The sequence below is a fragment of the Argopecten irradians genome, chromosome 1, assembly GCF_041381155.1.
Source record: "Argopecten irradians isolate NY chromosome 1, Ai_NY, whole genome shotgun sequence".
Lineage (NCBI taxonomy): Eukaryota > Metazoa > Mollusca > Bivalvia > Pectinida > Pectinidae > Argopecten > Argopecten irradians.
In genome coordinates this window covers 64,976,258-65,001,220 of record NC_091134.1, presented here as the reverse complement: position 1 = coordinate 65,001,220, position 24,963 = coordinate 64,976,258, and the positions used below count along the sequence as shown (strand labels likewise).

The 24,963-nt window shown below is 34.8% G+C and overlaps 1 protein-coding gene across 1 annotated transcript in view; it reads left to right on the top strand.

Annotated features, from left to right (window-relative positions):
- The window catches only part of LOC138311031 (uncharacterized), a 39,561-nt gene extending 15,168 nt beyond the window's left edge, over positions 1 to 24,393 (top strand). Inside the window, exon 2 of the mRNA XM_069252458.1 lies at positions 22,901 to 24,393. Coding sequence (XP_069108559.1) covers positions 22,920 to 24,119 — 1,200 coding nt within the window. The 5' untranslated portion in view covers positions 22,901 to 22,919 and the 3' untranslated portion in view covers positions 24,120 to 24,393. The remainder of the gene's footprint in view (positions 1 to 22,900) is intronic.
- The last annotated feature ends 570 nt before the right edge of the window (positions 24,394 to 24,963 follow it).

Here is a 24,963-nt window from a genome sequence, read left to right as displayed (position 1 = left end):
GTATAACTGTGAGAGTCCTGCTTCCTACCTTGGTATAACAGTGAGAGTCCTGCTTTCTACCTTGGTATAACTGTGAGAGTCCTGCTTTCTACCTTGGTATAACTGTGAGAGTCCTGCTTCCTACCTTGGTATAACAGTGAGAGTCCTGCTTTCCTACCTTGGTATAACAGTGAGAGTCCTGCTTTCTACCTTGGTATAACTGTGAGAGTCCTGCTTTCTACCTTGGTATAACTGTGAGAGTCCTGCTTTCTACCTTGGTATAACAGTGAGAGTCCTGCTTTCTACCTTGGTATAACTGTGAGAGTCCTGCTTTCTACCTTGGTATAACAAAGAGAGTCCTGCTTTCTACCTTGGTATAACTGTGAGAGTCCTGCTTTCTACCTTGGTATAACTGTGAGAGTCCTGCTTTCTACCTTGGTATAACTGTGAGAGTCCTGCTTTCTACCTTGGTATAACTGTGAGAGTCCTGCTTTCTACCTTGGTATAACAAAGCGAGTCCTGCTTTCTACCTTGGTATAACTGTGAGAGTCCTGCTTTTTACCTTGGTATAACTGTAAGAGTCCTGCTTTCTACCTTGGTATAACTGTGAGAGTCCTGCTTTCTACCTTTGTATAACAAAGCGAGAGTCCTGCTTTTTCCTGCTTTTTACCTTGGTATAACTGTAAGAGTCCTGCTTTCTACCTTGGTATAACTGTGAGAGTCCTGCTTTCTACCTTTGTATAACCGTAAGAGTGCTGCTTTCTACCTTGGTATAACTGTGAGAGTCCTTCTTTCTACCTTGGTATAACTGTGAGAGTACTGCTTTCTACCTTGGTATAACTGTGATCGTCCTGCTTTCTACCTTGGCATAACAGTGAGAGTCCTGCTTTCTGCCTTGGTATAACTGTGAAAGTCCTACTTCCTACCTTGGTATAAGAGTAAGAGTCCTGCTTTTTACCTTGGTATAACTGGGAGAGTCCTGCTTTCTACCTTGGTATAACTGTGAGAGTCCTGCTTTCTACCTTGGTATAACTGTGAAAGTCCTGCTTTCTACCTTGGTATAACTGTGAGAGTCCTGCTTTCTACCTTGGTATAACTGTGAGAGTCCTGTTTCCTACCTTGATATACTGTGAGAGTCCTATTTCCTAGCTTTGTATAACCTTGAGAGTGCTGATTCCTACCTTGGAGGTAAATGTACTTAGTGATATACAACTGTATAACCAATTGTGTCTTGAGAATAGGACAGGTACAATGGAAACCAAATATATAAATGTAGAGCATCATGAAGCATTTTCCATGTTCTTTGACCTAACATCACAATCCCGTTGATGATTAATTAAGTCACACAAGGAAGAAATAGTTATTTTATCGAAATAAGTTAAGCTAACTGCAGTAAAAAAATTTGATGGCAAAGGTTGGTTTTTGACATTTCCTTCAGTGATAACAGAAGATGAGTATGACTGTATCAGTTTGTTTTGGTTTACCTTGGCTGCATTGTACTGAGACTCGAGATACAAAACAAAATGCATTTTATTTGGCAGCATGAAATATTCAATATTTTTAAAAAGCAATAAGGACGTTTTTTTAAATGGCGGTCGGAAGCATGTCAGCAAGTGCGCAATATCCCCTTAACAACACCTGTTGGCATCAAATGACTGACGTTAATTATCCTAAAGGATTGAAGCAAGACAGTGAGAGAAAGCGTTCAGCTGTCTTTGCTTTCTGTCAGTATTTGATGCCGTTGTATTTTTTTTATATATTACGACATAACTAGCGCGCGTTTGTCACAGTTAAAAACACTCTCTATCAATGGCTGCCATAGTTTACTCTGGAAATTGCCGTACAAGGCTATATTGGCATACCTTGAAGATGTCCCTGGCCAAGATTACCCTGAATTACGGTTTTTTACAATTATCCCTAAAACTGTAAGGGATTTAATTTGTTTGAAAGGCCACTCAATTGAAGTTTCTATCATTTGGCAAACTGTAATTTTATTTCTCCCAGTATGCAATTAATTTGAAAGTTAAAAATATACCATACTAGTGTTTAAATGGTGCTTAATGGCTTCATTCAAAGTTTGGCTGATGGATCACTGGGAACCCACAGTAGTACCATTATATATTTCCATCTACAAACTATAATATATTGTTCTTGACCACTAAGTCTTAAAGTATGTCAAGATCAATACAGAAGAACATTCACTAGTCTCGTCAGTAAGGAAACACAATGGGTCAAACACCGTTATATGACCTCACCGCATGATTGGTATGAGGCAACTAAAGTACGAACTAGGCCCGATATGCTATATAAAGGGTATATATCGGTATCTTAATGTATTAGTGGCGTGTGAGCCGGTAAGATTTTGTCCATATTTGTAAAAATATAACCTAGCAGTCGAAATAATGGCGATCCAAATAAGAAATGATAACAATATTAGCGGATTCAACATTAGAAACAAACACATTAAGATAGCCCAACTTGCGGACGACACTACACTCTTTTTAAAGCACAATGAAGTTACTAAGGCAATTCAGAAAATTGAGCGTTTTGGGATATTATCTGGCCTAAAACTCAACAAAAGTAAAACAGAAGGACTGTGGTTGGGCAGAAATAAGGGAAAACAAACAAATAAATTTGGAATAACTTGGAAGACAATAATAAAATCACTTGGTATTTACTTTGGAACTAACAAAAAGGTATGTAATAATCTTAATTGGGAAAGCAAAAAAACTTCAATCGATGATATGATTAAAAACTGGAAAAAAAGAAAGTTAAGTTTACTCGGAAAATAGTAGTAATAAAGTCACTATTAATCCCAAAAATCACATATCTTGCAAACGTTCAAGCAATAAGTATAGGCTTATTAAAGCAATTAGAAAAGGCTTTATTTGAATTCATTTGGGAAGGGAAAAGGGAGAAAGTTAAAAGGAAAACATTAATAGGAAAACATGAATATGGAGGGTTGAGTATTCGTGATATTGAATCGCACATCGATATGTTAAACGTTAACTGGGTTAAACGATTAATAAGCGACTCTAACGAAAACTGGAAAGTTATTCCCAAAGCAATTTATAACACCTTTGGACAAAACTTACTCATATTAAAGATGAACATGGGAAACATAAATAATATTCCTGAACATATGAATATTCCTGACTTCTATCAATCAATTTTGAATTCGTGGTTGAAATTAGGAGGAGGTAGTAAAAAACAGTGTTTAAACTATGCGGATATTCGAAGAGAAATTATCTGGGGGAACAAAAATATGAAATTCAATAATAAAGCGCTAATTAACAAAAATTGGGCAGATAGTGGACTAATAACAGTTGACGATATCCTTAATGAAGAAATGAGGATAGACGAAGTTATTATTTTACACAAAATTATTGGATAAACGGAACTGGATTAGTGAAATAACCCAAATAAAGAAAAGCAATCCCAGCTGAATGGAAAATAAAATTAATCAGTGAAAACTCTGTAAAAACAGCGTTAAATCATCAAGCAAAATATACCCTGTTTCAAAAAAAATACCCATGCCTCATCGAAATTTCAAGTCTAAAAAATAGAGAAATATATGAGATAGGCATTTCAAACAAATTCATTCTCCCTATAACTAATGAATTATGGAAAAGAGACTTTAATATTGAATATACACAACCAGGTTTAGATCTATGAAATTTATTTTCAGTCAATTAAAAGATAATCAACATAAGATATTTAGATGGAAACTATATCATAATATTATACCAGCTAAAACACACTTAAAACAATGGAAGATTGAGGAAAGTAATCTTTGTAACGTATGTCACGTAGAAGAAAACTATCTTCACTATTTCATTGAATGCAAATACTTTAACGAATTTTGGAGTAATATAGAAGAATCAATTAATTCATTTGGATACACAGTAAATTTGAAGAAATTAAAATATATCATAACTGGATATAAAATTAATCAATCAGCCCACTACGAAACCAATATATTGTTAACATTAATAGGATACTCAATTTATAATTAAGGCATTTCATACCAGTGATCAAAAACGTAAAAATGTTAATGTAAAAACAATATTTGAAAACGAACTAAGGGTCTTAAGTCATACTACAAAAATCGCACGGAACGGACTGCTTAAATATGTTATATTGAGATTAAGAGTAGGATTTTAGTTATATTAATTTATTAGAGAATATTGTAACTATATATATACCTATGAAGGGGATTTTTGACCCTCTAGCTTCTACCTGCATTAGGCCTTGATACATACTGTGTATGTACATACAATGTAATGTTATATTTATATGTAACACAAATTAATATGCCATGAGTAGAATGTTGGGGGAAGTGCAATCTGTCGGTAGGGGATCGTCCAATCACTCTTGCACTTCGCCCATCATTTTTACTGGATGCTTTTCTTAACTCGTTAATCATACTTTTCATATTATATTAGCCGAATATGGCAAGATCCACCATTGGCTACATTGTACTAAAAGGTCACATAGAAATGAAATAAAAGAACGACGAAAAGCACTATGATGAAAAGAGACTAAAGACAGAAAAGCAAATTTTCAAGGTCAACACATCGAAACATTTAACAATACAAAAGGGGGATAAATGAGAGAAAAAAAAAAAAAAAAAAAAAGAAAAACGATAAAAAATAGTGGAAATATTGTATGTAAGGTGTTAAGCATGGGAGTAAGTGTTTATGTGTATGAGTAGGTATGAACTCTGGATATAAACGCGAGAGAGAAAACATGAGTGAAAGTGAAAAAAGAGAATATTGAAAAAAAGAATATTTGTATGAAGTAATTGCTAATGAAAGGGTTGAAGTGAAAAGAAAAAAAACAGTAGTGAAAGGAAGAATATTTGAATAAAGATATTTGGTGATGTAATTACTGATACCAATAAAAAGTTAAATAGCTTATTAGATCTGAAAGTGACGAGAGAAGGGTGCGAATGACGGACGAGAGTGAATGTATTGGTACTTAGGGTTTAGACAACGATGCTGACGACACTGAAAACGTCCATATTTGTAAAAATATAACCTAAATCTGTCAGCATCCAAACTGTACTGCCTATTTGTCTTAAGGAAGGTACCAAGTCATTGTCAAGTCATTGTCTGTAAGTGACATAACGTCAGAAACAACACAAACGTGGAGCAGTCATTGGAAAGACATCTAACGGACTTGACAACATGAAACTAAGTAAAGAAACATTCAAATAGCCCTCACGTATTCTATGAACTTAAAAGTCAACGGTTTTTTCTAGTATGCAAAACAGAGAAAGTAATGTTGCTTTTGTAAAGGTAAAGATATCGATCAGGCATTAACATACAATGTAGGTCAATTCGGTCACTAAAGTTAGAGGGTGTAATATAGGTTCGACCTTTACACTTTACGTCTTTCTGGTGATAATTTTACAGCATATTGCATTACGTAACGGAATGATCCCCAGATTTTACTTTTTACATTACTCACGCTGCTTTCCACTTTGCTTTACGGATAGTTGTCATGGTGGAATATGAAAATAATTGATTGTAGCGTTAAATACAATTGATTGTTTTACTGCAAGATGAGTTGTAAATATCTGAAATATTGTCCCTAGTCAAAGACAGGCAATAGTCTTTGTTCTGTGAGATGATTTTGTGTTGTTAATATAGGGTATGTAGCGGAAACATAGGCGACTTAAGACATCCGTACTTAACGCGAGGATTGTAGCCAATTACAAATCATATTACGTGGTCTTTGGCGTTGTCTAAGTAGCGTGCTGACACTAAATTGACAAGAATATTCTATTAGCTTAGAAAGGAGTTGAAATCAATTTAGAACACATCCGATGTGCGGAATTCTGGTTTCCTGTCATCCGATTTAATGCAGTATTACAATACTGAAATGAAAAAGGTCCTGTCGATTTCATTAAGAAATATTAATTAAATATTAGTTCCCAGTATATTTTCGTTTCTACCGGTTGGATTCATTTGAAATGAGGAAAGAGAACGCTTCGATCAGACTTTTCTGTATTAAAGTACAACTATCTCAGAGAAACACCAGTAAAAATCAGCCTCAGTGAGGAGGTCGTAACCAATAATAAATCAGGGTAAATATAGAAAACACAAACATCATGGGTTGTTGTTTTTACTTTAACGTCCTATTAACAGCCATGGTCATTTAAGGACGTGCCAGGTTTGTTGGTGGAGGAAAGCCGGAATACTCGGAGAAAAATCACAGACCAGCGGTCAGCACCTGGCAACTGCCCTACATGGGATTCGATTCAGCGACCCAGAGTTGGAGGGTTTGTGGTAATATATCGAGACATCTGAACCACTCGGCCACCGCGGCCCCACCATCATGGGAGATTCATGAAGAGTACAATATGTTAAGGAGCATGTTGTTTGTAGGAGTAATATTACCTCCTTCATCGAGGTCACCCTCCGTACCAAATGACGACTGAACCTTACATATCTATTGTAAACAATGGACTTCCAGGATTTCTCCATCACTTATTGCTGCAACGTCCCTTAAACAACCTGGGTGTTAATAGAAAGTAAAACACACATGGAGATACTTCATGTAAGTTGTTACTTTTATAATCCATTATTAACCAAGTTTTAAAATAACCGATTTGTCCATCCCTTTGACAGTATTTTACCTGTCATTTCTGTTGACATTTCACTGTACCCTTTCAAACACAATGTTGATATGTATATACATAAAGAAGGACTTTCAATCATTTGAAATGCAGCTAAACCTGTTTAAATAGAATCGATTTCAAATACACGAAAACCCTCCTTATATATTTTGTTGGTTCGAGTAAACATTACTCGAATATTAGCTTAATTAAGTTCATCATCTTACCATGGTTTCCTTGGGTTCGCATCAGAAAGGTTCAAATTGAAATGTTAAAAAAAAATCTTGCATCGCTTACAATATGCTACTTAAATATGAAAATGTCCCTTTCCCTCTAAAAAAATATTAAAGCACTGTTTATTACAGTGAAATAAGTGGTTCCTCCTCTTCAATTGATTTTCGAGACTGTTGACATTTGTGATACGTCTGCGTTGCTGTCAGACGATTCCTCTGTTCTGTACCCCATTAGTCTGATAGGTATCATGTCGATAGTAGGTGGTTTATTGTAATGCTTTCGTTCCTCCATCCTATTCAAAGACAAAATGTTTTTGGCAAAATTTGTATGTGTAGGCGACATTAAAGCATCAATTTTGAAAATTGTTGTCATAGAATAATACAAAAGCTTGTTTAGGCAAGTTAACGGTATCATTTTAACAAATTACAGCAAGAATATCAGAAATGAGCGAGTCAGAAGAATCATTTCAATGGAGACGTTTTAGCACACGAGGGAGTCATTCTGTAACTAAAACGTCCCTAACACAGCAGGTTGTTTGATTGTGGCTCCAAACCGTGGTAAATTACATACAGTAATAACGAATTTCATTTACAAGCATGTATATACGTGGGACATTATAGTGACACGTCACATAGCAAAACGAAGGACCTCTGAGAAAACGAAATCCAATTGAAACGTTTTGGTTTTAGATTTGTTGAGTGTATAAATTGGTACAGACCTTTGGGGATGTAGTTGATTTAAACACTGATTCCCTCTGCATTGTGTCAATAAAACCTTTAGTTGTAGAGTTATCGGATTTACCACTAGTGGTATCACGCTCCTAATCCTATTTAATAACGCTGTCACAGCCAACATCTCCAATTTAGGTACGAGCCTTTGGCGATACATAAGAAACTGCATTTGGTTCGAAAATGTAATCCATCAAGTTAGAAACTTCACTGGTAAAGTACAGAAAATGAAAAAGTTGTTTTCATTGATGGTATCGATATAGAATTTCTCTATGACATTTGTCATCTATCATTGAAATCAAAGAACATATTATGTGTTAACTTGATACTAGGATGGAAAAAAAATTGAGAAAAATATGAATTAATCATTTAAAAAACCCAGATGAAACCTTTATCTTGTATACTGAATTTCCCAGAGGAATATAGAAGCACATGTCAGGGTCATAGAAGTACAGATCAGGGTCATAGAAGAATAGGTCAGGGTCATAGGAGCACAGGTCCGGGTCATAGAAGCACAGGTCAGGTTCATAGAAGTACAGGTCAGGGTCACAAAAGTACAGGTCAGGGTCATAGAAGTACAGGTCAGGGTCATAGAAGCACAGGTCAGGGTCATAGAAGTACAGGTCAGGGTCATAGAAGCACAGGTTAGGGATATAAAAGTTAACATTTTTCACTTAGTTATTTTTCATCAACATTGATTTTTCGTGTAAATTATAGAGGTTGTTTATTATTAATATTTACTGAAATCAGCATTAAAATTTTCATATGATGATTGTAAATAATAGTCAGGAGTGTATAACAAATGGTCTTTTTATTTTCTTTTTAAGATTTCAAAAGGTTCAATAAAGATAAATGTATGATGCACGATGAAAAGATATTCAGTACAATTTAATGTGTTATTAGTAGGTCTTTAAAACACATCATGGCAAATAATGATGTATAGTATCTGGTAAACAGAACACCTCATTATCATCTCGAATAATTGCTAAACAGTTCTACACAGTATTATAAATGTTCATGATGACGAGTTACCATATTGGAAATCATCAATGTTTGTTTCTTGTAAAACCCAAAGGCCTAAAACATTGTTTTAGGTTTGTTTTCATTGATTATAAGTAGCACAGTTCATTGTGATATAAAGTAAATGAAGTAATTTCAGCAGCTGCGGACGGAGTAACAAAATGGCATAATTCACCGGCAGTTTGCTTTTAAATACAAGATTAGAATAACTTATAATTGATTTCAATTCATATGCGATTTGATGCAATTATCTTAAATATTTGCTCGCTAAGAATCGCAATAATAAAAACTCGTTAAATATCATAATAAATGAAAATTTATTTCAGATTTCTTATGATTATACTTTTGATAAGGTTACCAAACAAAAGATTCCGATAAAAGAGAAAGAGACTTATATATTCCAATGATTATCATTAAAAAGTTTCTAGTATTAAGTTTAAATGACGTAATCGCTTTATGCGTGTTTAGTACAAGGAATAGGGAGGTTGTAGCGATGTGTTTCAAATAAAACGACAAATGCAAATACGATTCGTGGGTGTTAATAAACATTATATGAGGATGACAAATATTTCCATTTTCAATACACATCATAATGCAGTAGCCGTTCTGTCGCCTTCACTATCAGTTATGTAGTCGGTTCTCGCGTCTGGAGCTCTTCAAATTTGCATTCATTGTGTTTTATGGATTTAATGGGCTGTTTGACATGCTCTGTGGTATGACTTGCGGGTAGTCAGTGTGATCACAATGTCAATGATCTTGTTAGACCAGTGACTGGGTAGTTATTTGCTGGATTATGTATTGTATTGCTGGTAAACTATGTCTTAACGACGTGGATACGACATCATACTAGATATCACAGTGAATTATCGCGACCTACAAAGAGATGGATGCATGTCCTTACCACCGCTCTGATAAATGTTAATCAGACAAGGTCCTTCAATCTAGATTCGACCTCAGTGGAGGTCCATAATTGTATAACGGTGTTACGTCTGTGTAAATGACGTGAATACGGCCTTCCTAATCACATTATACAGATTACTTAGCGATCGATTATTCTGTGATTGGTCTAGAACAAACTTATTACTAGAATCTTTCAGCCGTCCTTCCCAAACTTACTTGCTTCCATGTATAAGCAGATAACTCTCCATTCTGTTCTGATACAGCAGTACTGAAAACAGCTTGTTTTGTTTTGATCTGTATTGTCACAGGATAGAAATAGAAATGAAAACCATATATGTCCATAAACCCGTGTTATAAATGATACTATAAAGGCACTTGTTTTAGATTGAAGCATTCGTTGGTCAATGGTAAATCATTCAATAAGACTATAAACATCAGTTTCAAACCCGCGCATATGGAACAAGATTATTTGAATAAGGAAAGCTTTAAATAAGAGAATGGTAATATTGTACGAGACTAAATAAACATAGAGAAGGAATTCGGCTTGTAAAGGTTGTGTTCAAGCAATCTAAAGTTCCGCTAAATGTAAAATAGAGACAAGTAATAAAGAACGAATAAAGTCCCGTTTTTTGTTTTTTTTAGATATATGCCATATCATATGCAAAAAGTAGGGAAATGTATGGGGAATACACTGGTGACCATATAAATAGTGCACAGTTTTGTCTGTAACAGTTATTATTGTGAAACAAAATAGTAAAAATAAACAATGTTTTCAATGCCTGTAATTGATGTCAGAATAAAATCTTGATATTTGAATCTAGTGCATACAGGGTGTGACATGTTTGAGATAAATATGCATACAGGGTGTGACATGTTTGAGATAAATATCACATATTTTCTATACTTTTCACAAGCACTTCAAAACTGACAAAAAGCAAGGGGGAAATGGACCTCTATTGATTTCCCAAATGGCTCCTTATTTCTTAACTTGTAAGCAGCATACAGTTATGTAACACTTTCCCAAATTTTACCCAACATATTTACCGCAGTAATTATCTAGGCCTATGTCTATGAAGTTTTGGATGTGACATGACCCCATTTTGTATTTTTAAGGGGAACCTAAAAAATGAAAACTTTGCATATCGAAATACTACAAGTAATACGTCCACTTTTTAAACAAAAACAAATTTCAAACGGCATAATCTTTTTTGTTTAACCTACCTGCACTAACATGTCAAAATGGCAAACCTTTGCTAAATATTCCACATTTTTGTTTCATCTGATTACAGCGTATGCCTTGTATCAGAGCCATTTCTTTAACGATGCTCAACTGCACAAAATAAAAATTATCATTTGGACAATAATTGATATCTGAAAGTTTGTGTAAATATATCTAATTAATACAAAAATACATATAAACTCATTTTGTTTTCGTTTTGTTTGAGTAATCAGTACCTCATTCTACATATGGTTTATGTAGTGTCATGGATTATTTTGGGGGATGCTGTTTCAGTTTTGGTTTTATTAGTTTTTTAAGGACATATCAGGTTTGTTGATGGTGAAATATTGGTGTACCCGGAGAAAAGTCACCGACAAGCGGTCAGTACCTGACAACTGTCCCACAAGGGATTCAAACCCGCGACCCAGAGGTGGAGGTATTGTAGTAATATGTCGGGACATCTTAATCACTCGGCCAACGCAGCCTAGATAAATTATACATTGAAGTAAAATAAGAAGCTCAATTTTTCAGTGATGGTAAAAGTGTAAAGTAACTTTAGTTAATGCCAAAAATTACTATTTTATCTGCTCCTGTTTTCAATAGATAAAAAGTACCATTAGTCGACGGTTTAGCATCTTGAGGATTTTTACGGAAAGTTTTGTTTTGAAAAAAAAATGAAAACGGAACATTGCTTCTTGTCATCTCATTATACCCAGGTTAAAGATAAATAATCTTGAAAATTAAAATCTGAAAAAAATACAGTTTACGGGTAACTTGAACATAGCAAGTACAGATAGCGACGGAGCATTGATCGAAGCTTAGATATTTTTAGATATTAGCGAAAATTACTGTATACTGGTTAAAAAACACCAAAGAGTTTTTTCTTTGTTTTTCATACAGATCTGACTTTGTTTTCTACAAGAAAAAAAGTCGCCACAAATAAATATTTGGGAAAATGTTTTTCTTGACCCCCAAAAATCAGAAAAATAAGGATATTTGCATAATTTGCTAACTTTGAAGCCAAATATTTACTTACATGGTTATCATGAGATACCAGAAAATTACTGTATAGCAAGAATGTTATAAGCACAGATTGCTAAAAACATAAGTTGAAATCAACACAGAGAAAAAGTATGACAATATGCAAATGTCCTTGTAACAGCCAAATATGCTTTAGTTGGATTGTTAAGATAAAATTGTTATTATAAACAATACCATTGATACTTATTTTGGTGGAATCTTTTTAAATAAAACTTTTTGATTAAAGACTTTAAAAGTTAAACATTTTACTTTCACTACCTGAGATAACATGGTTGCTCAAAGTTGGTCTATTGGCCTTTTCCAAGGATATTTCGAAGTCAAAATTGAATAATATGTCCTTTTTATTCAAGAATTATTCAGTAAGTACCGTCTCAAGTGTTTAGATAGTTATTAATTCAGATTCTATGTAGGCTATTCTCACCTAAAAGAAACAACTATATCACGATATCCCCAAATATAAAAGACGTGAGGTCGATCAAATCCTCATTAAGTGCCAATTGGAGTAAACTTCTCCAATTGGTTAAGTATTTCAGTTGAGATATCAAAAATGTGAATATCTATTCTGTGACTAATCAGATTGCAAAATCCTTTGATAGAAATTACCACCATAATAGAGCGTTCTTTATAAAGTGAGATTGAAGTTTCTTTTTGATCAAATATTTGAACAGGTCAGTTTTTCATTTTTCCATAATGAAACCAAATGGCGGTTACATAATTTTCAATGAGATAAAGGAATAAAATAAAAGTTCAATTTAAATTTTATAGCTGAAAATCATCAGAGTTCTGATTTATTTACTGGCAAAATTTTATGACAAACAAAAAGCATATTCGAAAAATTAAGATTTTTGTATTGCAGATTTATGAACTTTTACATATTTTAGTATTCAGCCAAATTAACGTGATAGGCAGTTTTAACTACTAAATAAAATGTGCATATTTATATCGTCTTTACAACAAATGATATAAATAACTAGTACAAAATATACAGAAAAGGATATATATAACATATTTGGAAGCATTTGCTTTTTTATTTTCCGAAACATTAGCTTCCAAAATGGGCGTTTAGCCAAAAATTTAAGTATAACAACACTAAAAATTGGCACGATCAGTCAAATTGACAGGTTAATATTTAGTTGTTTTTTATATAGCTAATGTTGCCAAAGGTAATCCTTTAAGACATAAAACATAAATTTATATTGTTCAGGGTAAGATTTTATAAATGTTTGCATCTAAAAAAGAACAAAAACTGTAATGCTAGCTAAATTCAAAAGGTTTTGGGCCGTTTTCATCCTTCTTTATTTCTTGGATTTACTGAAATTATTGTATCATTTCAACTTATTTCTACTAACCTAAAGTTTGTCTTACTATAGATCCGATTTCATATTTCAAGTATTGCAAAAATAGCAGATATTGTACTTTGAAGGTGGTAAAAAGGGTGATTTTCGTATTTTTCGGGTGTTGAAAAAGCGACTTTCCGATAATTTTTGGCGATTTTTTTATGGTAAAATACTAAGAAAATCCAAACCAAAAAAACAGAAAACACATTCTGTTGCAATTATTTGGAGGTTAGGCCTCTATTTTTCGTATTTTTACTGGACTACATTATACGTGTAATGTTCAGATCCCTGTGATAAAAACCACGTTATACAACTTCAGATCCCTGTGATGAGAACCATATCAATCTATATTAACTTACTTAGAAACAGTCGTTACACACGAAAATAAGTTATATTACAGTAGTTTTGAAGTCAAGAAAGGCTTATTTGTGGATGGAATTAATCACAATATGTCCAATGCTTATGAATCAGTTTGTTTAATCACTAAAATAAAGAAAAAGAGTGAAATACGGAACAGATATCTCGGCACACACCGACGTGAAGGCCGTTTCAGTCACTAGGGGTGTAAATCGAATAGCCGGACGTGGTGATTACTAAGTCGTAATTAAATTATCACAGTGGTGACATTTCCAAGGTAAGCATTGACCTCAAATTAGGTCAGGTCAGTCATTAAGGTGCTGCTGATACATCCGACCACGGGGCCAAGTCTTTTTCCTTTTGGATTGACAAGCAGAAACCCTACCAAATGAACCCCGAATGATGTCCTAATGAAATGGCTGTACAGACAGTTCGCAGCCAGTGGCAGGTGTAAACTAGACCACAACGACCTTGAAATTAGTGTTGTATAAGCATCAAATTAGGACCGTCTGACGCGACACATGACTTCCTCGATTCAATTCACTATGATATTCAATTCCGAAATGTCAATTCATCATTTTTTCCATTTTAAACATATTAGTTCGATCAAATTTTAAATATGTGTGGCGAAATTATTCTGTCATTTGCATTTTAACTGGTACTCCTAAATTCTAAGCAGACACTTTATGTAAATTATCATTATTCGGCGCTATATGAGGCATGCGTTTCTGACATATCCATTTGTAGTCATTTTATCATAAAATAGCTGCTTTATGAAGTTCTAAAGTTATTTATCACACATATTAAAACGTATATTATTCCCGATTCAGAAGAAGAAAATCATAAAAAAAAACATGCGAGATGTCAACTAACTTGGCACATTGGAGAATAAATGTGTTTGAATTCATTTTAGCCCGCTAAAGAAGTCTGCTGCATGTCTGAGAGCTACCAATAATATTGTTTAGAACTGTCTTCTTCAGCTGCATTTATCGTTTGAACTTTAGCCCAATAGTTCTTTTTTCTGAGCGCTTGACCAACCTTACAGTGGTTAAGTAGGTTCTTATTACCAATTCATAAGCAAAATTGGAATAAAAGCGCTCGTAGGTAACTAAAACGGTGGTAATGGTAAAATAAATCATAAACATGCATTCTACAATATGTCCGGCTGTCGTGCACTAAGCACATGTGCGTAAACAATTGCGGAAACATTTTTAGACGGCCTTCCCTCTGGCATACGCATTGATATCAATAGATAGAAACTAGTCTTACATCGTGCTAACAATAGACTTAACCTTTACCGCTGTTGTAAATGTTAGTACAAAGTGGCATTTAGGCTAAATATGTTGGCACGTGTTGATATTAACCTTACACCTTCTTTATGTGAAAAAAACAAGACAGTTGACACCTATACAGACTGGCGTAGAGTGGTCAGATCCTAATTTTAAGTGCACGTCAAATTATCAGCAGTTAAGATGATGCACGTGAAGTGCTTACACTTTTTATTTGCGACATAAACATCAATATAAATGTTTCTATTTGAACATAAAATAAATGGTGTGATATTTCAAATCTACAGAAGCAATAAAAACCGTCAATATTTCCGCAAAAAGAATTAAGATTTATCGGAAATTTACGTTTTTGACCTGAATTTTCACTCCAGTAATTCAACTTGATAGGTCGTTTTCCTCTGAGATGTCTCAGTGCAGTGTTTGTTAGAATTCGTTTCCATGCAAACGTGTTTAACATGGTTGTTTACCGTAGACATCTATTTTATAGAAAAAGAAAAACTCTTCTCCAGCGTATCATTATGGTCACGAAAGACATTTGGCTGACTTCCTTTTTATTTCTTTTTCTTTAAAAACGTGCGTTTTTTACGATATAATATACACGATAACCATTAGAGAACATAGATCAAGTCCGACCTCTCGTCTTAAAACTCCTGATGGGGCTGACAATACCACTATTATCGAAATACAATGAAAGAGTTTACAATAAAATTCATGTTAAGGATAAGACTACTTCCGTGAATCGTTCATGCAGTATTATAATCCTTTATATTGCAGACAACGATCTTCAACATTCACATCAATAAGTTTGTATAGACAACTTGTTTCTTCTTCGTGTTTGCTAATCTGATGAAAAATATCTTTTAGAAAAGTAAAGCTGATATAAATCATCATTTATTCCATCAAGAAAAGCAAAATACACATTTAGAAAAGATTTGTTGATAATAAAAAAAGATAAAACAAAAATGCTGGAGGCGTTGGAAATAATGTATCTTTAGTCTTTTTTTGTATGTAATAATTTTGCTCCCATAATGATCATGATACGAGGATTAAACACATTCTGCTGATTCGATCACGATAGTTTTCATGTTTTAATTGCGTTAAAACTTCAAAAGCGACCAAAATAACACGATACAAGATTTCTATAAATCTGAACTCCCTGGAACATTAGTACAACGATGGTATCCAGTGTCGAACCACTAAACAATGGCGTTTTTGGGCGGGTTGATGTTAGTTGTTTGTTATTACGAGGTGATTCTGTTGATGAGAAAGTGGGAAGCTCATTTTTCGTTCCCGGACTAATATTTCGCAAGGGTAATGGAACCTCCAACGAACTCTGTGTTGCGTCTCACTAAAATACTGGTGTGTTTTCTGTGGAGCCGGTGTGTTTTCTATGGAGCTGGTATGTTTTTTGTGGAGGATGTATACGTAATAAGATATACTCTTGATAAAGCAAATCAACCAATTGTACACAGGGGCAGTCCATGCAAATTTCGGTTCTGGTAAAATGAATGCATAAATATCGAACGGATTTGATCGTTTCTGTGCTTTGTTGTAAAGAATATTCTACTTGAGAGAGTTCTACTAAATGAGACTTAAAAACTACTTTATCCATTCATTCTTTTAATACTTTTATTAATTAATTTCTCTAGTCAAAGTGTTGGAAAATGAATGAAATAAAACGGATTCTTTATCGCTTGTCAGTTCGCTGACCGGAATACAGAAGCCTTACCGACAAACCCAAATTAGCTATATATGTACCGAAAACTAGCCTCATTAATGGCCAACTGTACCCAGTTGTGTAGTGATTGGGGTTCGAGCTCCGTTCATTGATTCATACACGGAGTGTATTGTTCTAGTCATGATCTCTTTATGTAACATTGTTTTACATATGAAATTTAAAGTCGCTAGTGGTCTATTTGTTATTACGTGATCGCATTATCTTATTCGGGTGAATGGCATCACGGTGTGGCCGAGATGTATCGCCGTTACATAACTATGATTTTTGTCCTTGAAAATACATATTACCATGAGTATTATCACGAGCTTTCCATTAGTTGCAACGAATTGAGTGCCGTCGGATCTAATCATCGGGTACCACTACTTTCCCCACCTCTTAAGCATGGCACGTCCTTAGATGGCTTCGGCTGTTAACCTTGTTAACTTCACTAAATTCCATTCAGTGCTAAAATTCGATCACCAAAATAAGTACTTTTACAGTATATGCACAGACCTAGACTAAAAAGGTAGCAATTCAGGAAGCGAAAAAATATTTTCGTAAACAACATACACATGTGGGTAGTAAAGAACATCTCTCTGTGCTATTGATAATAGCTATAGAGTTCCTGGGTTCATTAACCCTTACATTTTACGCCATGCAGTTTTTGTAGCCAGGCTAAAACTCTCCCGGTTGGGTTTAATATTACTGCTAAAAGACGCCGTTATAAGTTCACCATCCCACCGACGGTCACATTTAACCTGAACACACTACGCATGATAACAATTTTACAACCACTGGCTTACCTCGAGCAGATATAAAATCCGCCGCTAACCATCAATACTCAACTAAAGTAAAACCGAAACTAATGCCTTCTTATAGACAGAGTTTTATCTCAAATATTTTAAGAAATCGATAATGTGACCAGGCTTGTTATCATGTAGCTGTTATCAAGCAATGCTGCACTTTAAATGATTTGCATTACGTCAGTTTTGTACCTTTACATTGATTTGATTGATATGTCGTCGATTTCCAATTCGGTCTGGCTTTCACTACAAATCTGCAAAAGCAAGCCAACTATTTGGTACTTATTCAAATGTGATCATATATCATAAATTTCTTATCATTATTTGTTCTTGTCTGATAATGCCCTATCAAATTCATCACTTACTCCACGAGTGTGTCAGGCTTTGGGCAACGGTATAATTTGGTTCGCTATGTATTTTGCTCATGCTAATGACAAGGAATGGATATGAACTTCGAGGGATGCCTTAGTGAAACTGTAGACCTGACCTGTGAACCCTGAACAACATATTTGTCTACTGAAATCAAATAGCAGAAAGCATGACTGGTGGAGACAAAAGTTAAATGTTAATGAAGACATCGGTACAGTTATGTAGAAACTAATTTGAGCTCAGATGATATGATGGCTACGGGTATTATTTCTAAGCAAGCAATACAAACAGAACTAGTTCTATATATTTTTTAAAATTAAATTCTTTCTATATTGATGAAGCTACCCGCATAATGAATCGTGTAATCGCAATAATTTTTAATTGAGGTAGCGATAACCTGCAGTGAGCACAATGATCTGTTAGTGCTTTTGTTGGTGCAAAATGCGCTAAAATGAGATCGCTAACTCACAATACCAAGCGTAAGATCCTCTGACCATACAGACAGGACTGACCATTTCTAACCAGAATATATTTTGCGCCAGTCGTGTGTCAGGGACGGACTAAATAGGGTCTATCTTACTGAGAAATATGATAGTTATTTTTATCAAACTGTAATTTGTTGTTTACTCGGTTTCCCGCTATCCTCCTACATTGTGTCCATTTCGGATCCAATTAGTAGATATTGATCTGACGTTATGCTCCCAAGATTGTTCTTTATTGACTCGAGCCGTCACATTAATCAAGGATCCCGTGCTATAACAGGGTTAACTACACATATAAATGACCTCGTAAAGACCACGGGTAATATACCTCCCTTTAACATATGCCTTCCCGCCTATGTCACATGTTTAGGCAATACCCGGCCCTTTATGAAACATTTTGTTTCACTCATCTTATTTACATTTTCGAAAGCGTTGAAGTATGCCCTTGGGAGGCTTTTGAGCTCGCTGAAGGTTAGAAGGATTGGGAAAAGAGAACCAGAGGTCTGTAGATGGACAGACATGTAAACTAGGTTTGTCTTCGTAATTTGTCCCAAAGGTTTGTTTTGTATTGTTACCAACTGTATTCAAACGATCCTTTCAAGGGGTATTGTTTATACTATATTTGACAAAATGAGACTCCAACAGATGAAACTGCCAATGCTTCCGTATATCGATGTTAAAGTCACCATAGGGACACATATTGGTGCCGTTACAGAATGTACCAATGTTGCTGGACTCATAATGGGGTTGTTCTGAGGAGAAAGTTGAACTTCTAATAACATTTCGATGATATTAGAGTTGTTTTGGGGTTACGTATAAGGACTTACCACTAACTTGTTGAGCATTGACAAGCTTACTGTTTGTGCTGTCCATTGTTTTACCTATTGGTGTAGTCTTCGTTATACTGTTTGGAGGAATGATTCGTTACTTCTGATGTCTGTTTATTTAACACGTACCATTTGTTTTTTTAGATTTGATCGGTGTTTGTTAGGTGTAAGGACTGTTTTGTCCTTTTACTGTCCTAACTGTTATTATTGTAGATATAAGGGCTTGACTCTGCATTTTATCTTTGAAGCTGTATACATGTACTTCAGGTTCTAACTAGTGTTTATGGCTATTGACATAGGTATAAGCTGTTGAATGGTGTTAAATATACCTTTGTTATAAGGTTGGTTATGGTTGGTATAATGATTTACTTAGTCTTCAATAAAACAATACAATGTGTGCTGGCCCTGACTTTGCCATGGTATAACTAACGTAGTTCTATTAAACATGTTTTCTTTTTGAATAGTTTGACGAAAATCAGTTAAAAGCATTATACCCTCGGCTGCAATCTCTGTCGCTGTTAAGTTTTGTTTTAATCAAGATATACATACAAATCCTATAAGGGTTCCCTTTTTACGCGATATCGTAATTATTCCTTTGTGTAGAAATGTGCTTATGCAATAATAAGTATTTTTACATTCAAATGGGATTATATTAAGGTTTTTTTTAATTATATACATTTACACAAGTGTTACCTTAACTTTTTTTAAAAGGCACTGGGGATGACAGTAAAAGGAATTAATTTTCTAAATTTTCTAATAACATTACACATGAGGATACAAATTCAGGGAACTAGTATTACTTAAGAATGCCTAGTGGGAAAAAGTTTATATCAGGCAGATACTGATATAACTGATATAACTTTACATATTCATAACTTCTAAGCTTTTCATCATTTTTATATGCTTTAAAATTATCCCCTAGAACAGGTCTTGTATTCTAATTCAAATAATATAATTTGTATAAAACATTATATAATTTGCTGTACAGGAAATCTATAATATTGTAAACACTTTCGTGAAGTTGGTACCTAGTTCCTTATTCTGTTATTAGTTCGATTCATCCATTACCTATTCAATTACTTATTATTACAATAAATTTGAATTATTCAAAATTTATATACGTTCCCCTCATGACTTATGCGTTCCCCTCATGACTTATGCGTTTCCCTCATAACTTATGCGTTCCCCTCATGACTTATGCGTTCCCCTCATAACTTATGCGTTCCCCTCATGACTTATACGTTCCCCACGTCACTTATACGTTCCCCACATGACTTATACGTTCCCCTCATGACTTATGCGTTCCCCTCATGACTTATACGTTCCCCACGTCACTTATACGTTCCCCACATGACTTATACGTTCCCCTCATGACTTATGCGTTCCCCTCATGACTTAAACGTTCCCCACGTCACTTATACGTTCCCCACATGACTTATACGTTCCCCTCATGACTTATGCGTTCCCCTCATGACTTACAATGTATGCGTTCCCCACATGACTTATGCGTTATAGGAATAATTTGTTTAAACTATACTATAATATATATTATTTTTTTCCGTTATCTTTCCTACTTTCATTTTTAGTGATAATTATTTATTCGATTACTTCATTACGTATCAGATTTCCATTGATTAATTTATTGGTTGTGGCGTATCCGAATATTCTGTTTACAAACTAAACCACCTATTTTCCCGTTTTCCCTGCGTGTTGTACAATGCCCCTTCCCACAGTAAGATTCTTTATTACTGGTCGTAAGGTGTTGTAATGTTACATTGATATGTATTAATATGTATGTGCTGAACAAATTATGTACAATATCGTTTCAAGAAGATTACAAAAACATGGATGCCCATTCACGTCGAAGTATTGCCTCAAGGGACAGATCAAACTCAGCAGCAGAATATATTCTGTGCAAGACTGATGAATTTTCCTGCTGAACGTCATTTGGGGACTGCAATACATATAAAGACTTTTAAGAACTAATTCGGATTAGTGCTTTCCACTTCACATACATTCTGCATCCTAGCTTTAATGTATTGTGTTTCCTCATATACGTATCTGTAATAGTCTATCGAAATGGGATTACTTAGCAGCGGTAATGCGCCTCGGTGTCAAAACGATATAGGATATATTATCGAATGACTTGAGTAGATTTAAACCGTTCCACTAGGAATTATAGGATTTTCAGCATTAATGCTATATAGATGCTTCGAACATAAGTTTATCCGGTTAAATTTCCGTACATTTTAATCCCATATATTATAATCCAATGTATGTATGGAGTATATCTGAAGTCATTACTAATTACGACATTTTATATATATATAATTAAACATAAAATAAATGAAACTAATCGAATAGTAATGATGCAACATAAGGATATTATGTTCAGTTACATTACCAACACCTAAAAGCTTTTCTATTCCTATAAACAAGATTAACTCGAGCTCAGTTAATAAACTTCTTTAAATTCCGTAGAAATGGTAATATTTATATTTTATGATAAAGTGGTAGCGTCATACACCAACGTCATCCTGAGGTAGTTCGTCTATGGTGATTATTAATAAGTTCTTGAGTAGTTCGTCTATGGTGATTATTAATAAGTTCTTGAGCAATGATGATAAAGTTCATGTGCAATGGTGATAATGTTCTTGAGCAATGGTGATAAAGTTCTTAGCAAATGGTGATAAAATTCTGTACCAATGGTAATAATTTAAAGTTCTTGAGTAATGGTGACAAAGAAGTTGACCAATCATAATAATGTAGTTGACCAATTGTGATCAATAATAATAAAGCAAAAAAGAAATTGCCAAACTAAACTGTTTTTTGTTTTTGTTTTTATTTGTTGTTAGTTTCTTTTTCTTTAAATTAAGGATGATGACAAAAATGGAAATAGGAATCATAAGAAGTTGCCTATTCAGGAATATATATGTATTGTCACAAGTATTGACGTCGTTGACAATATGAAGTTAATCAATACAGGCACGGGTTTACAAGGGTTTGAATGTAGTGATATTTCAGATAGTATTGTCAACAAGGCTTTGAAACAAACTTATTGAATCCAGTTAGGGCCTATAAATCTTTTAAGATATCACTTGATCAGTATATATACACTTCAACTCGAGTTAAACAGCTGGTGCTGTGGCTTGACCAAGACATCAACCAACATTTTGTTCTCTAGGAAGCCATTTTATAATTTGATGGCTTGTGCATTGCATTGAAGCTAGACCAACAGACAAACAGTTTTAATTGTACATTTCTTACCAACAAAATACTATGCAGAGATTGCCAAGCTCAGAAAAGTATAAAGAAAATATTGAACTTTAAAAAAAATAGTTTTTGATTTTGTCTGTCGAAAAGATTACAGAGTGATTTTCGCTACATCCAGGTGATATATCACACATTATATGTCGGGATTATATCTCTGTTGTATGTCAATGACATCAGATTTTCCTTATAGTAATGATTACAACGCCAACAAATAAATTGTATTTTTTCTATGAAATATTTAAAAATGGGATAATCGCTCTAAAAACACTTGTTCAAGCTTTCATGACGATTTTTCATAAAACGCATGCGTTTGTTACCTTCAGAATTAAACATGTTTCACATTTTTCCATTGACACAAGCACCATGTCAATATCGTAATACAGTCAGTTATTAGTGAAAGCAATACACAATCCATATAACACTGTGCTATCTCGACTTCAATTGGAAAATGGCGACTAAACATGCGTACAAGACATTCCCTGTGAAACACACTGTTTGGATTGAAAGTTAGCGTTTACATAGTCTGTTATATATATTTACCTTGGTTGAAAAACTACAAACGCTTTTTTAGAACTACGTTATATTTATGAAATCGCGTAACTTAAAAAATGTCCTTATATATCGAATTACACAGATAAATGTTGCTTTTAAAGTTAATGCATTGATGAAGACAATTAATACCCAAATTGGCTTGTTGTTTCAGGTGCAGTCTAAAGACCTGAATGCGTGCGGTCAATGAATTTGTAGCCATGGAGATGGAGAATGTGACAGCCGTCGGACTGTACCCGATCTACCCGTACAACGGTAACCAGAGCATATACAATATGACTGATCCCTACTTTTATCCTCCTAACTACCCCCCTCCCCACCGTCCTCGCCTACCAATGACGTTTATACGCGCCATTATGACGTTTCAACAGTATGGACTACCCATCCTCTTCACCATTGGTGTCATATTCAACGTCACAGCTATCAGCGTCGCCATGAGGACGGAGCTGAAGAAAGTAGCAACTTTTTTGTACATTGTTGCTCTCTGTATTATCGACACTGTATATCTTACTACAAAAATGGTCCACTGGGGCTCGGCACGAGTCTACAACATAAACAACGTAGCTGGGATATGCCAGATCGTCTACTACTGCCACTTTCTAACTACCTTTTTGGAGTGGTGGATGGTCGTTTGTTTACTTCTAGAGCGTGTCAGTATGCTTTATAATCCTAATTTTGCGAGGAGGGTGTGTAACCCATTTAGAACAAAATGTGCTCTTGTTACCATTTGTATATTTGCCATTGTTGCACATCTCTACCACACTTGGACTAGTGCGGTACTGCTGGTACATGGAGGACCAATGTGTACAATCATACCGGAAAACGCCAAGGACGTCATGTTACTTCGGAAGATAGACGCAGTATTCTCTATTATAATGCCAGCATGTTCTATAACTTTACTGATAACTCTGACCATATTCAAATTAACTTGTTGCAAAACAATCAAGCAGCGAAATATCCGCAGTTTAAATAACTCAGTATCAATTCGTTCCCGGAGATCTAGCCATGTGCAAATTCAGTTGGAAAAGACGTATCTGCTCAGCTTCGACCCTAAGAAATACACGGAGACCCGGCGACTGTCTCTATACGTTTTAGCCATCTCAATTGTGTTTATGATTCTTTGCCTTCCGCATGATTTCATAAAAACGCGACTGACGTTGGTGGAAGGCTCTTCGTTATCAACCTTGTATCAACAGCTCATCTTCCAAATGCTCAGTGAAATTTACACAGTGAACTTTGCCTACAAGGGTATCTTCTGCTTTATTGTAATACCGGAATTCAGACAGGCTTTAATTGCGTTGATCAATAGGATATTACGAAGCTGCAAGGACACGAGTGAATTTTCTGACGAATGTAAGCATACTGTCGTATAGACAATAGCAGACCATGTCATTATTGACAGATGTTGTCCATAACAAATCTACTGGATGTTAGAGGCTGACGGGTATGGAATAAATCTGCGATGAAACCTAATCTTAGCGACACATCTTGAGACTAAATCAATATGTCGGATATGACAGTATATCAGTAAAGTTAGCATCGTCAGCATTCTTCAGTAGTTGTGAATTTCATAAAGTCACTAAAGTCAAGTTTTATTGTACAGGGATGCGTGCTGCAAGTATATGGTTTCTGCATTTCGAAACATGGTGCCATGAAAATAGGAAAATATGATATCATTTAAAGTCTGAAATTGGTAGTTCAAGAATTTAATTTCAAATGGACTAGTTGGCTTTTAGTAACTTAAAGGACTAAACGGTGGGTGTTGGTAGTAACTTAAAGGACTAAACGGTGGGTGTTGGTAGTAACTTAAAGGACTAAACGGTGGGTGTTGGTAGTAACTTAAAGGACTAAACGGTGGGTGTTGGTAGTAACTTAAAGGACTAAACGGTGGATGTTGGTAGTAACTTAAAGGTCTAAACGGTGGGTGTTGGTAGTAACTTAAAGGTCTAAACGGTGGGTGTTGGTAGTAACTTAAAGGTCTAAACGGTGGGTGTTTGGTAGTAACTTAAAGGACTAAACGGTGGGTGTTGGTAGTAACTTAAAGGCTAAACGGTGGGTGTTGGTAGTAACTTAAAGGACTAAACGGTGGGTGTTGGTAGTAACTTAAAGGACTAAACGGTGGGTGTTGGTAGTAACTTAAAGGACTAAACGGTGGGTGTTGGTAGTAACTTAAAGGACTAAACGGTGGGTGTTGGTAGTAACTTAAAGGACTAAACG